This window comes from Staurois parvus, unplaced genomic scaffold, assembly GCF_062004578.1.
Source record: "Staurois parvus isolate SC_StPar_1 unplaced genomic scaffold, SC_StPar_1.0 ptg000988l, whole genome shotgun sequence".
Classification (NCBI taxonomy): domain Eukaryota; kingdom Metazoa; phylum Chordata; class Amphibia; order Anura; family Ranidae; genus Staurois; species Staurois parvus.
This window is the reverse complement of record NW_028318784.1, coordinates 4,351,038-4,366,690: the sequence shown is the minus strand read 5'-3', so window position 1 is coordinate 4,366,690 and position 15,653 is coordinate 4,351,038. Positions and strand designations below refer to the sequence as shown.

Sequence of the window (15,653 nt, the reverse complement as noted above, 5' to 3'; positions counted from 1 at the left end):
TCCTAATTAGCTGCTATCACATCATGATCTGAATGAAAGAAATGCATTCGTTAATTTCTTTATAACTTTTTTTTGGACTCATTGACATTTGTTACTATGTCCATTCAGACATTTGTATACATTAGAATCTTTGAAAATCCAATTTTTGCCCGAAAATCGATTCGTAATGCAACAAAACGCACATGTCTATTCAAATTGTTTGACTGCTGCAGCACTTCTATATCACATAGACTAATATGGGTTTTTTTTCCAGGAACCCTACTTTCTCATCTTATACAGCTTTTAAAACCCTGATGAAGTGGGCTTTAACAAACCGCAAAAAGTGCTGGCTACAGCTCACTGTCATCCTAAGAACTAAAACATTTAGACTTCTAGACTCTACAATAATGTTGGGCTTATTTTGTGGTTCTTTACTTCCTGTCATAAAGTCATTGCAGGAAGTGAGTGGAAATATCCCCAAAATGAAGCTAAATTCCACCATTGACAGTTCTCACTTTAACAGATGTCCCCATTGGATTTTCTCTCTACTTTATCAATGACAATATACTTACTGGATATACTGCTGTTGTTAAAAGTTGTGTAGATTGCTAAAAAGCCGGGCCGACCACCAGACATAGTATCAGTTTCAAATTCTACTGTTGCTCGATTAGAAAAAATCTGAATTATCCCAGGATTTGTAGAACGATCATGGAAAGCTAAAAATAAATGCAGAGCAAAAACTCATTATGTAGCTGATAAAAAAAATTAGAGTGTTCAGTGTTCAAAAGGACATTGATGTTAATTTTGCGCACAAAAGATAGCCATGATGGAAAAATGATTCAAATGTAATTGCTTAACCTGTTTACCATACAGGCTCTGACAAGGTTTTTCATAAAAGCCAATTACAGTGATACAAAATGGCATTCGCTTTGAAATTGTACTAAAGGTCCTTTTAACTTGTAGCAGTGCACTAATTACTTCACTTACACTTGTAATGTTATTGCCTTGGTTGAATAAATGATAAAGAAAATATGATTTTACATACTTTAATGTGTGATACGGTTTATGACTGCATTAGGATAGTTGAATAGCTTTGATATTATTATGAAAACAAAATTTACTGGGTTATCTATTATCAGCTCAAATCTATGGACTGTATGCAATTTGCTACAAATTGTACATTGTTGTGCCTCATTAAGCTGTGTTGAGTGAATCTAAATGTGACATTATAATTAAATTAATTGTAAGGGGAGTTGAAAGGAGTGAATGCGTGCAAAGTGGTTGTTGATCCTTACATCCACAGAGATTAATTAAATCCTCCTACATAAGTTGTACCTGTTTATCTGCAGTATTCTCTACAGCCATTCAAAGTCCAGAATTGATAAACTTTGTCTGGTCTTTCAGAAAACAGGGGGTGGAGAGCTGAAATTACACACTGCAGATAGTGTGACAGAGGAGAGTGAGGAGAGCTGAATGGAGGAAAAACAGAGCTGAGGCTGGCAATCACAGGTTGTGTGCTGGAGATCCTTCCCCTGTCACCATTTTGTTCTTGAGGGATAGGAGAGCAGATGAGGGGAGAGGAGAGGAGAGATTCATTTTACCAATACAGTTAGAGTTTTCTTTTTTAAAGATGGTTAAATTCACCTGTGCAAAATCCTCCTTACTGAATAATTTGTCTATCACTAGCCATGTCATTGACATCCTTAAGCATCCTTGTTAGGTGGTTCAAGAAATCCATCATACTATACCTCTGTATTCTGACAGTTGGCCTCCTCTGATTTCAGAATATACTGATCAGAGGCCGATCAGAGGCTGCAGCTGATTGGCTTCAAGCCACTGATTGGCAAAAGTTTTTTTAACTTTTGATCATTAAATCGACTTTTGTCAAGCGGATGGATCCAAATTCGGCCATTTCAGTAGGAACCCCATCTATGGGCAGCTTAAAGCGATTCTAAACATGTCATACTTACCTGCTGTGTGCAGTGGTTTTTCACAGAGCAGCCTGGATCCTCTTCTTCTCGGGTCTCCCGCAGGCTGTCCTGACTCCTCCTGTCTGTCGGGTGACCCCACAGCAAGCAGCTTGCTTTGGGAGCACCCGCTGCTCCGTGTGTCCATTCACACACAGAGCCGTTGCTTGGCCCCACCCCTTCTCTCCTGATTGGCTTACTGGCTGTGATTGACACCAGTGGGAACCAATGTCTCCCGCTTCCTGTCTCAGCCAATGAGGAGGAAGAGGCGCAGGGCAGCCGAGGCTGTCATTCACATTGCTGGATCGCGATGAGGCTAAGGTAAGTATTGAGGGGGATGGGGGCCCTGCAGCACACTGAAGGTTTTCTTACCTTCATGCATAGAATGCATGAAGGTATAAAACCTTCAGGCTTTACAACCACTTTAAGTCTGCCCCTGGTATTTAGGATCTAGCTTTCACACAATGAAGAAATATTTTAATACTTTCTTGTCACTGAATTTTTTAGGGCCAAATGAAAGAGAACTTGTCACCAAACTTTTAATCTCAACAAAAATCTTCCCATAAGATTATATGTGCATTTAATGTTTTCTGTTTAATACTTGCCTGTCAATGCCTCCCTTGTGTAGACATCCAAAAGTCCTGAGACTTCTTCTGGGCACTGGTAATTTGGGTGTGTTGTCAGCAGTTTGAGCAGACTCACAACTTTCACTCTATTGACATTCAGTATTGTATGTCACTCCTCCCCGCAGCTACATAAAAGGAGGTGAAGGGAGGGGTAAAGTAGCTGGGCCAGCACAGTGAGTAATTAGACACTCTCAGAAGAGGAATAGGCCATCTATAAAGCTACTCGCTGCATTGAGCATTGGGAACTAACCCAAAAGAATACTCAGAGATAGTATTTGACCCCATACAGAATGACCAAATTCTTTCACTCACACTGTGGCTCAGTGGAAACTGTGTTTCATATCTTATGGCAATGTAAAATTGTCACTAGTTTCTGGAAGAAATTTTTTTCAAACTATGTCAGAGATTACTAGTATCTTGTTGACTCCTCCACTGGCTTTAGCACTTCTAAATGTGGGTTTAGAGCCTCTTTCAACCCACTTTCGGTTTATCGTTGCTTATATTTTGCTAGCTGCTAGATCCACTATCACTAGGCACTGGAAACAAAACTACTCACCTAATCCTTCAGAAACTATTGAAATGACCAAACCCAAGAAAAACTCTTGGCCACTAGACAAGACATACTTTCCACCTTTCTCAGAGCTAGGCTAGATGGGCTTGTCAGGGCTGATAATTGTCAGCACCTTGCTGTTCAGGCCCCACGTGGGCTCTTGTCAGGCTTTTCCCAGTAACTCAGCTTGCTCCCTCCAGAGACTCATGGATTCTCTCCAGCCCCATGGACTCACTGGCCTCTGCAGCTTCCTCAGTCTCCCAGACCCTCTCTTGGTCTCTCAGACTCTCAGAGATGGCCAGACTTTCCCAGTCATTGGGTCCAGAATCACCCAGGTAGTCTCCACCAGGAACTCCCAGCTGTCCTGACAGGTCTCTGTCTTCAGCAACAGCAACAGCAACTGCTATTCCACCTCCACCTCTCTTGAGCTATGCCCAGATATGCCTTATATTGAGTGTGTGTACCTGAACAAACACACACCTTGCAGAACTTGCGAAAACCTGGACGCAAGACTGAAAACTACGTCCCACCCAATACTCTTTGGAGGCTTCAAGCTTCCAGCCCTGATCCAGACTTAACAAATCCAGGAAAAATGTAAAGCAAAGCTCCACCCAAAAAGCGGAAGTTCTGCTTTAAGGCCTTGTCCCCCATTCCCTGTGCATTGGCACCTTTGGGGAGCGGGTACCCGATTTTGACAGGTACCCACTCCGACTTCTGCTGCAATCACCTAGGTGATTGGAAGTGAAAGTTGTCCTCCCCCCTCCCTCCCTGTAGTCTTCTGGGACAAATGGCAGGTCCCAGAAGACTACAGGACTATTCACAAGGCACAGCGCTACTTGCCCATGCGCAGTGAGCACCCAGCTGTAAAGCCGCATGCTATCACAGTTGAGTATCCACACTTAAGATGCCAGAAAGATACACAAAGAAATTAATGCATGACTTATACCACAATTGAATATTAGAAGTGAAAGCAAGGGTTGGGCTGCTCACTTGCATATATGAACAATTATGAGAAAAACCACAAAGAAAACACAAACCAAGGAGCACCCTGTCCTGTGATGTGTGTGGAGGCCGGAAACCTTTGATCCAAGAATCCAAGGGTAGCCAGGCATATGCATAAAAAGGCACAGTTTAATAGGACTTGCCCATTAAAATAGTCACAACCATGATCCACATACCGCATAACCAAAACCATAAAGGTGCCTGTATAGATGTAATTTTGCCCCAGGGTGAAAGGTGCCAATCCTTGGTGTAACAGAGAGGCCAGGGGAAAAACACCAATGAGCTTGACAGGCGTTGGTGGTGACACCTGCTGCTGGGGACTGCAGTGAACGGATATATATTGACATATTGTCTTGTTCCTCCTTTGCACTGTTTGTTTCAGAAAAACCCATTAAAAATGTAATGTAAAAATTACGTTTTTTCATATAAATTTTCCTATTATGTGTCGGTGTGTGTAACATGCAAGGATGTTCAAATGATGTAAAGATAAATCTGCTGAAAAAACCTGCTCATATATAACGATGAAAGTACTTCCCATTCTGTAGTCTCATGCTAAATATCAGCTATGGAAATTGAATGTCAAGACCCTTAAGATTTGTGTGTATGTTTTTGGATATGTGCAGATAATACAGAATCTACTCGAGTGAAACATTTACAATTTTAGATGACATACTATGACAGAGCTGCTCCTTCTTCTTCTTATAATCTTTTACAATGATGTTGCTGCCGCTGCAGAATACTGTGTGTACACAATATACATAAGAAGCAAGCATAGGAATTGTCATGCCTACAATCTCTCAGTAGGATCAGGAGTTCTTTTACTCATAAAACAATATGCGTCAGCAGTTCCACAATACAAAAGCATACTTATTAATAATTTCCTGCATCTTCCTACTCTTTGGGGCTAGCAAAGGCATACATTCAGCCAAGTTTATCATACCTGTGTTTTGTGTCACAATTGTTCACTATAGCCATGTATTTGCTTCTTGCCTGACTCACAGAATAATGTTAAACAACTTTAGATAAAAGACATATTGCAAGACCAAGATGAACTCTTCCATTCATGTAGCAGATGTTTATATAAGAAAAAAGTAATTTTTTGTATTCAAATGTGTATCTTATGCCTGACATTTTGCTTAAAAATATACCTGAACATTGAAGCTTACCTCTCAGAGTTTTGTTTGGTCCAACGCCTTCATAAAACTTTAACACGGCTAGGTAATTTTCAATATCAAAATGCAAAAATTTAAATCTGATGTTCAAACCATCCTTAACACTGTAAAAGAAAAGAACTAGTGTGAAAATATAAAATACATATTATTATTATAATACAGGATTTATATAACGCCAACAGTTTGTGCAGCTCTTTACAACACGAGGGCAAACAGTACAGTTACAATACAATTCAATACCGGAGGAATCACAGGGCCCTGCTCATTAGAGCTTACAATCTACGAGGAAAGGTCAAATGATACAAAAGGTAATAACTATGGAAGATGAGCACAGTGAAAAGTACAGTTGTTAGGTGGAGGACAGGATAGGCTTTTCTGAAAAGAAGGGTTTTCAGAGAGACAGAGGGGTTGATATACTAAAGGCAAATATACTCTGCACTGCAAGTGCATTTGCCCCAGAGCTTAGTAAACGAGGGAAAGCTTCACTTTGCTAAGAATAACCAATCACATGCAAGGAAAATAAATAAACAGCATTTTTCTGTGCACATGATTGGATGAAGGAAACTTCAGAGCTTCCCCTCATTTCCTAGGTTTCTCTCAGATCTAGAGGAAGTGAACTTGCAGTACACAGTACATTTGCCTTTAGTAAATCAATCCTAAGATAAGAAATAGTTGGACAGATTAGGGAAGGGAGTTCCATAGACTGAGAGAGGCTCAGGAGAAGTCCTGGAGACGAGAATGGGAGGAGGTGACCACGGAGCTAGAGAGTTGGAAGTGTTGTCAAGAATGCAGAGAACAATTTGGTTGGTTTTTTGAGACTAGATTAGTGATATGGTTTATTGTTACAATAATCATAATAATAATAATAATAATATGGTTGTAATAATGGTAATAATGGTTTAAGTATTCTTTTTTTCTTTTTTTGAGTCTGAAAAGTTTGAAAGAAAACGCAAAGAGCATTAAAGAAATGTATATTAATGGAATGTATAAATTTGCCATTGCAATGCTTTTAAGATTTTGTTCCACGCAAAGTTTAGTAGTCATATAGGTGATGGGGGCAGTCGCAATTTGCTCTTTACATACACGTTCTGTTTCCTGCTTTCTTTGCAGAACTACACAATGAGAGTGCATAAAATGGAACTGAACTTAAAAAGAAAAATTTTATGATGTGATTAGGAACACTTAGAAATGTAATTTGTACCTAAGTAGTAGTATGTAAGACACAGCTGTCTCTGACTGCTAGTCTCTGGAGATTCAGAGTAGGATTTGGTGCTGTCATTACTGTTCTGTTCAATGTTTGAAGCTCTATTAACAAAAAATTTAAAACCTGCTTCTATCAAGATGGTATACTCCACATGAAGGCACAGGGCATAGTAAGTCATTAATTGGTAAAAGATCAGCTGCAGGGAGACTGCGACCAATATTCATGACTAGTTTTTTTCCCATCTGCTTTTTTTGGGTACGGCTTTCAGAATTCAGTTCATTTTTAACTGCAGCTTCTGACAGTGCATGTCAATGAGTCAGCTGATGCTTTGTAAAAAGTGCACTCCCCATGGGGCTGATATCTTAGCAGTGGTTAAGCAAAGGCTGGTGATTCCTCCACCTCAGCTTTTTGACATGTTATACTCCCAAAAGTCAGGAGGAGCTTCCCTACACTCTGATGTCTCTGTGCAGCAAATGCACATTACTGTTATTACTACCCACTGGCTGATCAAAAAAAAAGTGAATAATCTAACCTGGTACACATCAAGAGACAGTGTTTGAATAGGAGGAAACCTTTACATCCCAAGCTGAGCAGTTTACTAGACAAGAGGCTGAGGCATATTGAGAGACATTGTCTGAATAGGCAGTAGCCTGTACAGCCAGATTGTTAACCATGAGGCTGAGTGAGATTAAATAGTGAGTCTGTATGAACAAAGACTTGGGGACTATGCGGTCTAGATAGCCAGGAGGCTGAACAATTTCTGTTATATCGGTGTGACTATGAAAACCCCTATGTGGGCAACCTCTTTATGTAAAAGGATTTCTTTAAATAGAAATGTGTGGAAAAAGACTTTAACCTCCCTGGCGGTATGATTATTTCCGATTTTTGGTGCTGAAAGCGTTACCATTATTTTGCATGGAAATTTGGCGTTTTATATTGTAGGCCTGTAATTCTTAGGAATAACTCACTGAAATCTGTCCAAACAAGAGTCTAGTAAACATCCCGGGTAGGATAAAACTTGAAACACGAAATCATAAATTATAATTTAATAAATAATCATAAAAAATAATAATTTAATAATAATAAATGTAATTCAATAATATAATCAAACCAAAAACACTGAAATTTGAAATATAGCGCCAAGTTCACACATCACTGAGCAAAGTCGCAAAATCGTTTTCAGTGTCTGATGACGAATTTCCCCACAAATCATTATCACTCAATTCTGCAAGTGGTTCTGATTTACTATCGCTGTTCTCTAGCTGGTCTAAAACCGCTTTTGACCTAAAGGGACGCTTTTTGGATGCCATGGACGTTTCTCAGTTTCCAGGCATAAAGAACAGTAAAAATGCAGGCAGGGCACAGGACAAAGCACTCGCGACAAAATGTACGTGAAATGGTTTGATACAGTAATGTTTTACTATGTGATTTTAGTGATTTTAGCGAATGTCACTTTTTGTCATTTTCGAATTTCCCGCCATTCCGTCCCCGTATGTCCCGACGCTTGCAGGGGATGGAACCCAGATGACAGATGCTGGCATCCGCCGGATTACATTGCCGGGGACACTGCAGGAGGGACATCGCGGGAGCGCAGGACAAGGTAAGTGATCGAGGGATCGTGGAGCAGCGCCGCATGGTATTCCCGAGTGTAGCTCGGGGTTACCGCTTGTGGTACTGAAACTTTACCCCGAGCTACACTCGGGAATACCGCCAGGGAGGTTAAATACAAACTGGTAAGTGGAACTGTGTCCTTAAAGCTCTACAGATGATGCTAAATCCTCCAAATCGTTACACCAGACTCTCAAACCCAGAGATTTATTCCTTAAATGCACATGATGTCATAAATCCCAGAAATTTTGAGGTGGGAAGGAGTGGTTTCCTCAGCAAAGCACACCCTCCTGCCTGTATGCTTCAGCTAAGGGCAGATTGATTCCAGGAAGTAAATTCTACGTGAAACATCTGCTCTTACTTAAGATGTCCACAGCTAGAAATGCTTGGGAGGGTTGTCAAAGTGATTTCTCAGCAAAATAAAGAGTGGAAATATGAATGGATGAGGGAGTTTGTGTTGAATATTAAAAATGAATTAAATACTGTTTATGGTTTGCAGTGCTCAGATGCAGTATAGTTTAGCTTTAAAATTTCCTGACCTATATAATAAAATCTGCAGAAAATATGCACTGATGAGCTCAAGAAAGGAAAACAGTATGTCTGGATGCAGAAATAAAGCCCTTGCATTGTCATGTGCAGTACATTGCTCCGAACAGTCCATAAAGCATTGGCTTAAAAGGTTGTCAAGTAAATGGCCTTTCCTGTAGGACTGAATGGTGTGATTTTTTATACTACCTATTTTTACATGATCTATTACATTTATAGTTTGATAAATGACTTTCTTTTAGGTTTAAATTGGTATATGTGCTTGCTATGCCATTTATTTAATAGTAGTTCAGATGGCTAAAATATGAAAAGATAAAGGTTTGTTTTATTAGTAAAGGAAATATAATGCCAAATGTTAGAAAAGATTAATCAAAGGGACTATTTCTTCCAAGACGAAACTCCTGTAAATCGATTTCATGCATTGTAATTATGTGGGCTGACTCATTAAGCCGTGAGATATGTTACATACTTTGATGTATACGTCCTATAGCAGGTACACTGCATGACACTGGAACTATTCTCACTTGAAAGAATATTCGCTGTAGGATGAATGTGGTATTTTATGTTCTACAAGAATTTCACATGAGCCTGTCTTACCCTCGGAACTGTTCAATGTTTTGTTTATAGCTTCAGTAACTCATCAAGAGTTAAAGGGCCACTATGATCTGAATGATAAATAGTAAGATACAGATAAAGTATTTGTATCGCCAAGCTATATCACCCTGTGTAAGTGAATATATATATATATATATATATATATATATATATATATATATACAGTATATATATATATATATATGTGGGTTCTGTGCTTTTTTTTTTTTAATATGAGAATGTCTCAGCAGCTGGGCTAAAATGATCACAATAGAAACTGGAAACAAAATAAATACAGCACTAAAGATACATAAAAATGATAATAATCAACACTCACTGAGCAGTAATTCATATAATGCCAAACATAAAGAATGAAGTGATCTTGTACCACTTGTAAGGGAAAATTATATTTGGTTACTAAGGTAACAGAGTGAGAAAAAAAAATGCTGATTGGTTGCTATAGGCAATGCATGAGGAACGCAGAGAGAAAATAGACAATAGTGATGGTTTGTTCTGAACAACAGAGTAAGAAAATAGCGACTGTTTTTTTTTTATATGGAGTCTTCTCAAACACTTTTCCATACACAAGGTTTAGTGTGGATTCATACATGCGATGTATTGAGAAAACCTAGATATATTTATATGCAAAGCTTTAATACCTAAATAATGTACCAGATGCTGTGCTAATAAGATCACAAAAATGTTACACTAAAATAGGCACAGAATTAAAAACTCCAAAAAAAATTAGAGCTAATCAACTGCTTTTAAAAACATTTCAGAAAGTGCAAAACAAAAGGAAACAGCTCATAAAGAACATTCTTCCTGCCATAAATAATTTAAAAGCAAGTGAAAAAAGTCTATGTAATGATGCACAAATGATGAATAAATAACTCTCTGTAGCAACATGGGAAATGTAACCTAAATGAACTCATCAGACATTGATCAGTAAATTTAATCATGCATAAAGTAGATCTAAAGGTTCTTTTTTTGTTTGTTTTTTTAACAACAAGCATGTTATACTTACCTGTTCTGTGCAATGGCTTTGCCCATAACAGCCCTAATCCTCTTTTTCTCTGGTCCCACTTGCTATTGGGGCACTGGTGCGTGCTCACTCTCAAGCCCCGCTCTATGCATCCATAAGACACATAGAGCAGGGCTCGGCCAAGCCCCCCGCTCTTTGCTGATTGGCTCACTGGCTGTGATCTCAGCCAATGAGGAGAGGGAGACCTGGACAGCCAAGGTTCCCACACACATTGCTGGATCAATAGGGTGCTCAGGTGAGTATTAAGGTGGCTATGGGCAAAACAACATAATCTTACATATCTTTCTATTTCCAGTGCTCCCCGTGCTGCCATTTATGCCATTCAGGGAGAGAAGACTGAACACGGCACTGAGTAAAAACACTACATTTTAAACACATGTTATATTAGCACATTTAACTCTTTGATCACCCCTGTTAATCCTTTGATCACCCTATCACCCAACCAGTGCCATTAGTACAGTGTCAGTATATAGAATTTTTCACTGATCACTGTATTACTTCCACTAGACAGATAGGGGTTGATTTACTAAAGCCGGTTCACTCAGAACCTGGTGCTACTGTGCATGGTAGCCAATCAGCTTCTAACTTCCGCTTGTTCAATTAAGCTTTAGCAATAAAACCTGGAAGCTAATTGGTTTCTATGCAGATTCTGAGTGAACCATCTTTAATAAATTAACCTCATAGTGTCAGGGTCAGTTAGTGCCCCTCCCAGCCAGGGTCAGTTAGCGTTAGATTGCCTGCACACCATCACACTCATGCTATAGGTCACTGATCACCACCAGTACTATTAAAGTGTATGTATAGATCAATATATTGATCATGAAGATAACTATACTAGTGCCTCCTTTGTATAGTGTCCCCAAAAATGCAGTGTTAGCAGGATGAGCCCCATTCGCTGCCAGAACTAGCATTTAGCCCCTTCGCTGTTTTTCACAGAAGATTTGTGTGAATTGATTGTGGCCTGAAGCATTTTATACGAACAATACATCACCACCCACCCAAATTCAGCTCTTGCTAGACAATTCACATGGAAATGTATAAGTTTTTTGGGCCTAACCCTCAATATGGGCATGAATAGAATAGAATAGAATGAATTGTGGTCATATTGCTCCACAGACTCGATTCATCATATGCCCAGTAAAACCACACATGACATGGACCAGCAACGTACTGGTATTTGCCGAACTTTGAGTGGTTTTACCGGGATGATACCTGCAGTTGCAGGCATCATCCTGGTATCGTTTTTTTCAGCTGGCAGTTGGCTTTCATGTAAAAACAATCCTAGCCACTAATTAGCCAATGCCTTCCAAAGGTTTTTTTGGGCTTTCCCATCCTACAGGGAAACCGAAAAATGCACACGGCAGTTCTGCTGGCTGAAAATAAAGCTGTTGGAGACTAGAATATCTCCAATCATCTCTATTGTCTAAGAGACTGGAAGCTATGAGCATGTCATCATTTCCGTTTCACCAGATATAAGCAGTGCCATTATAAAATTGGGAAAACATCTGATAGCACTTGGTGTGATCAGATGCTTTAAGGGCAGAGGAGAAATTTAGAGTCTAATTGACCCCAGATTTCTCAGAAAAGAATACCTGTCACTGTCTATTGCTATCACAGGGAATATTTACATTCTCTGTGATAACAATAAAAGGGATCAAAACAAAAATGAAAGGTAAAGTGTAAAAATTATAAAAAAAGCAAAATAAATAATAAAAAAAAAATCACACGCACTCCCATCCCTGTGGTCATGCACAAGGGCAAATCCAATCAGTTGTCCCGTGGAGGTGTGTAAACAGAGACTGAACCATACATGTGAGGTATCACCACAAATGTCTGATTGAGGACCTCTTTTGTAAATCTAAAATGGTGACCTATAAAGGCTTTTAAAGCGTTGCCCATGGATATTAAAAATTGACATTATTTGTCGCCATTGCACGGGCATGCGCAATTTTAAAGCATTACATCATCTTTTATATTTTAGCAAACAATGGGGCAATATATTATGTTTTTGTGCATTAAAATTCTAAAAAGTGTATTTTTTCCAAAAAATGTATGTTTGAAAAATCGCTGCACAAATACTATGTGACATAAAAAATTTCAACACCCACCGTTTTATTCTGTAGGGCATCTTATTTAAAAAAATATATCATGTTTGGGGGTACAAAATAATTTTATAGCAAAAAAAACAGTTTTTTCAAGTAAACAAAAAGTGTCAGAAAAGGTTTGGTCTTCCAGTGGTTAGAAAAGTGGTTTATGTCTGACATAAGCTTCTAATGTTGGCACTGAAAGGACAGGATAGTGCAAGCACACCCCTCCCCAAATGAACCCTTTTTGTAAAGTAGACAGTCCAAGGTATTTTCTGAGAGGCATGGTGAGTATTTAGAAGATCTCATTTGTTGCCACACGTTTTTGGAAAACGAAGAAAGAAAATGAAAATATATTTTTTATTTTATTTTATTCTTTTTCAAAACCCTGTGACAAAAATTATATCTGCAAAATACTCACCATGCCTCCTATTAAATTCCTTGGGATGTCTACTTTCCAGAAAAGGGTCATGGGGAGGGGGGGGGGTTACTATCTTGGCAACTTAGGGCTTCCAAAACTGTGATAGGTAGTGAGGAAGTGATATGAGGAAATTTGCCCTTTGAAAGTCTGGAGGTGGGAATTGAATTTTGGGAGCATGTATGTGGCTAGGCTGCAAAAAAGTCTCTCACATGTGGTATCTCCATACTCGGGAGAAGTAGCAGAATGTGTTTTGGGGTGTTATTCCACATATACCCATGGCATGCAAGGGCAATATATCATGTAAGTGACAGCTTTGTGTAAAAATACAAAAAATTTTAATTTTCTAAAAATTTGTGGCCAAAAATAAAATATTCTATGGACTTATCATGCCTCTTAGCAAATTCCTCTGGGTGTCTACTTTCCAAAAAAGGGTAATTTGCGGGGGGTTTGTACTGCCCTTGCATTTTAGCACCTCAAAATATGTGATAGGCAGTCAGAAAGTAAAATCTGCGTAAATATACCATAGTTTGTAGACACTATAACTTTCACACAAACCAATTAACCACTTGCCTACTGGGCACTTATAACCCCTTCGTGCCCAGGCCAATTTTCAGCTTGTCGCAATTTGAATGACAATTGAACGGTCATGTATCATTGTACCCATATGAAATTTTTATAATTTTTATTCACACACATAGAGCTTTATTTTGGTGGTATTTAATCACCACTGGGTGTTTTATTTTTTGCACTATAAACAAAAAAAGAGCAAAACATTTGAAAAAAAAAGTTTTTCTTTGTTTCCATTATAAAAATTTGCAAATAGGTAATGTTTGTCCTTCACTGATGTGCATTGATGAGGCTGCACTGATAGGCAGCACTTATGGGCACTAATAGGCAGCACTGATGGACACTGATGAGGTGACATGAATAGGCAGTACTGATGGGCACTGATAGGCTGCACTGATGAAGTGGCACTGGTGAGCATTGATGAGAAGGCACTGATGCTGCTGCACTGATATGCACCCATTATGGGCACTGATAGGCAGCACTAATGGGCACCGATAGGCAGCACTGATGGGTGACACTGACGGGCAGCGCTGACTGATGGCACTGACTGGCAGCAATGACTGATGGCACTGACTGGCGACACTTCTGGGCACTGATGGGTGGCACTGATGGGCAGCATTATTGAACAATGATGGGCGCAACTGCTGGGCAGCACTGATGGATGGCATTGCTGTGGGGCACTGACTGGTGGCACTGCTAGGCACTGATGGGTGGTACAGCTGAGCACTGATGGGCACTGGTGGGAGACACTGCTGAGCACTGCTGGGCGGCACTGCAGGACACTGATCATCAGGGCACTGATCATCAGTACCCTGATGATCAGTGCCGATCTGCTCTGTGACAGCTGCCAGTTATCGACAGTACTTTCCTCATACTGTGACAGCGTGAGGACACGATAACCGGCAACTGTATTTACTCCATAATCTGCTGTTTCATTGGACACAGCTGATCATGTGGTAAAAGACCTCTGTGATTGGCCTTTTACCTCATCACATGATCATGGAGATTGCCGCGTCCATGCTGCTGGGGGCACTGGGGGAAGATGTGCTTTAGGAGGACATCCCTGGGAAGACCACGTATTGGGATTTTTTTTTTACCAAAGACATGTAGCAGAATACATTTTGGCCTAAATTTATGACTAATAAATATATGACTAATTGGTTTACCATATATTTTTTATAACTCAAAGTAAAAAATTTTTTTTTTTCAAAATTTTTTGGTTTTTTTTCATTTATATCAAAAAAAATAAAAAACCCATTGGTAATCAAAAAACACCAAAAGAAAGCACTATTTGTGTGAAAAAAGGGCATACATTTTGTTTGGGAAGAGTATTGCATTACCGAATAGCAAAAAAATGGCCTGGTCATTAAGAAGGTAAACCTTTCAGAGGGCAAGTGGCTAACATAGCAAATTTTTATTGAAGTTTTTTCTAAAGAAAAACAAAATAAAAAATCATGTTATACTTACCTGCTCTGTGCAATGGTTTTGCGTAGAGCATCCCTGATTGTTTTCTTTTTGGTTTCCCTGCCGGCTGTCCTGGCCCCTCCCCCCTGATAAGTGCCCCTAAAAGCAAGTCTCTCGCTAAGGGGGCACTCGAGTAGGCTCACTCCAAGCCACACTCTGTATGTCCATTCACACACAGAGCACAGCTCAGCCCTACCCACACTCTCTTCTCATTGGCTTACTGGCTGTGATTGACAACAGAAGGAGCCAATGACTCCTGCTGCTGTGTGAGCTGATGAGGAGAGAGAGACCTGGGAGAGTCGCTGCTTTCGTGCACATTGCTGGATCGAGATGGGGCTCAAATACGTATTCATGAAGAGGTGGGGTTTTCACACAGATTTGGAGTTTTAGTGAACAGGAAGAGGAGACTGCAGCCATGTTTTGGACAATGCTGAATGAAGGGGCCGTGTGAGCTGAGAATCCGATGACATCCAGGTGTGAAAGCGTCCCTCAATAACCAGTGATTGCTGCCAGGAAGCTGATGAGATTGCTGCCAGGAAGGCTGATGAGATCAGAGGAACTAAGCTGTTCAGAGTCACCAGCGGATGCAAAGCAGACCCGGGTCGGTAAGATCGTGCACACACCTCATTTCAGTGTTGGTGCCTTGAGACTGAGTCCAGGCCGATAGTTAATTAGTTAGGGTCTCTGTTTGTGTCAGGCTGCAAGTGTTGTCACTTTAAGTGGTGGAGTCCTTCCAATAATTATTAGTATAATAATAATAATTATTGGAAGGACTCCACCACTTAAAGTGACATTTCACATTGGAGAGCTGATAAAATCCTACAAAC

The 15,653-nt window shown here is 39.8% G+C and overlaps 1 protein-coding gene across 1 annotated transcript in view; it reads right to left on the bottom strand.

Annotated features, from left to right (window-relative positions):
• Window positions 1–15,653, bottom strand: part of TMPRSS15 (transmembrane serine protease 15) — a 450,422-nt gene that overhangs the window by 283,484 nt on the left and 151,285 nt on the right. Inside the window, exons 9-10 of the mRNA XM_089657394.1 lie at window positions 5,291–5,400; window positions 552–695 (exon numbers count right to left, since the gene is read on the bottom strand). Coding sequence (XP_089513520.1) covers window positions 552–695; window positions 5,291–5,400 — 254 coding nt within the window. The remainder of the gene's footprint in view (window positions 1–551; window positions 696–5,290; window positions 5,401–15,653) is intronic.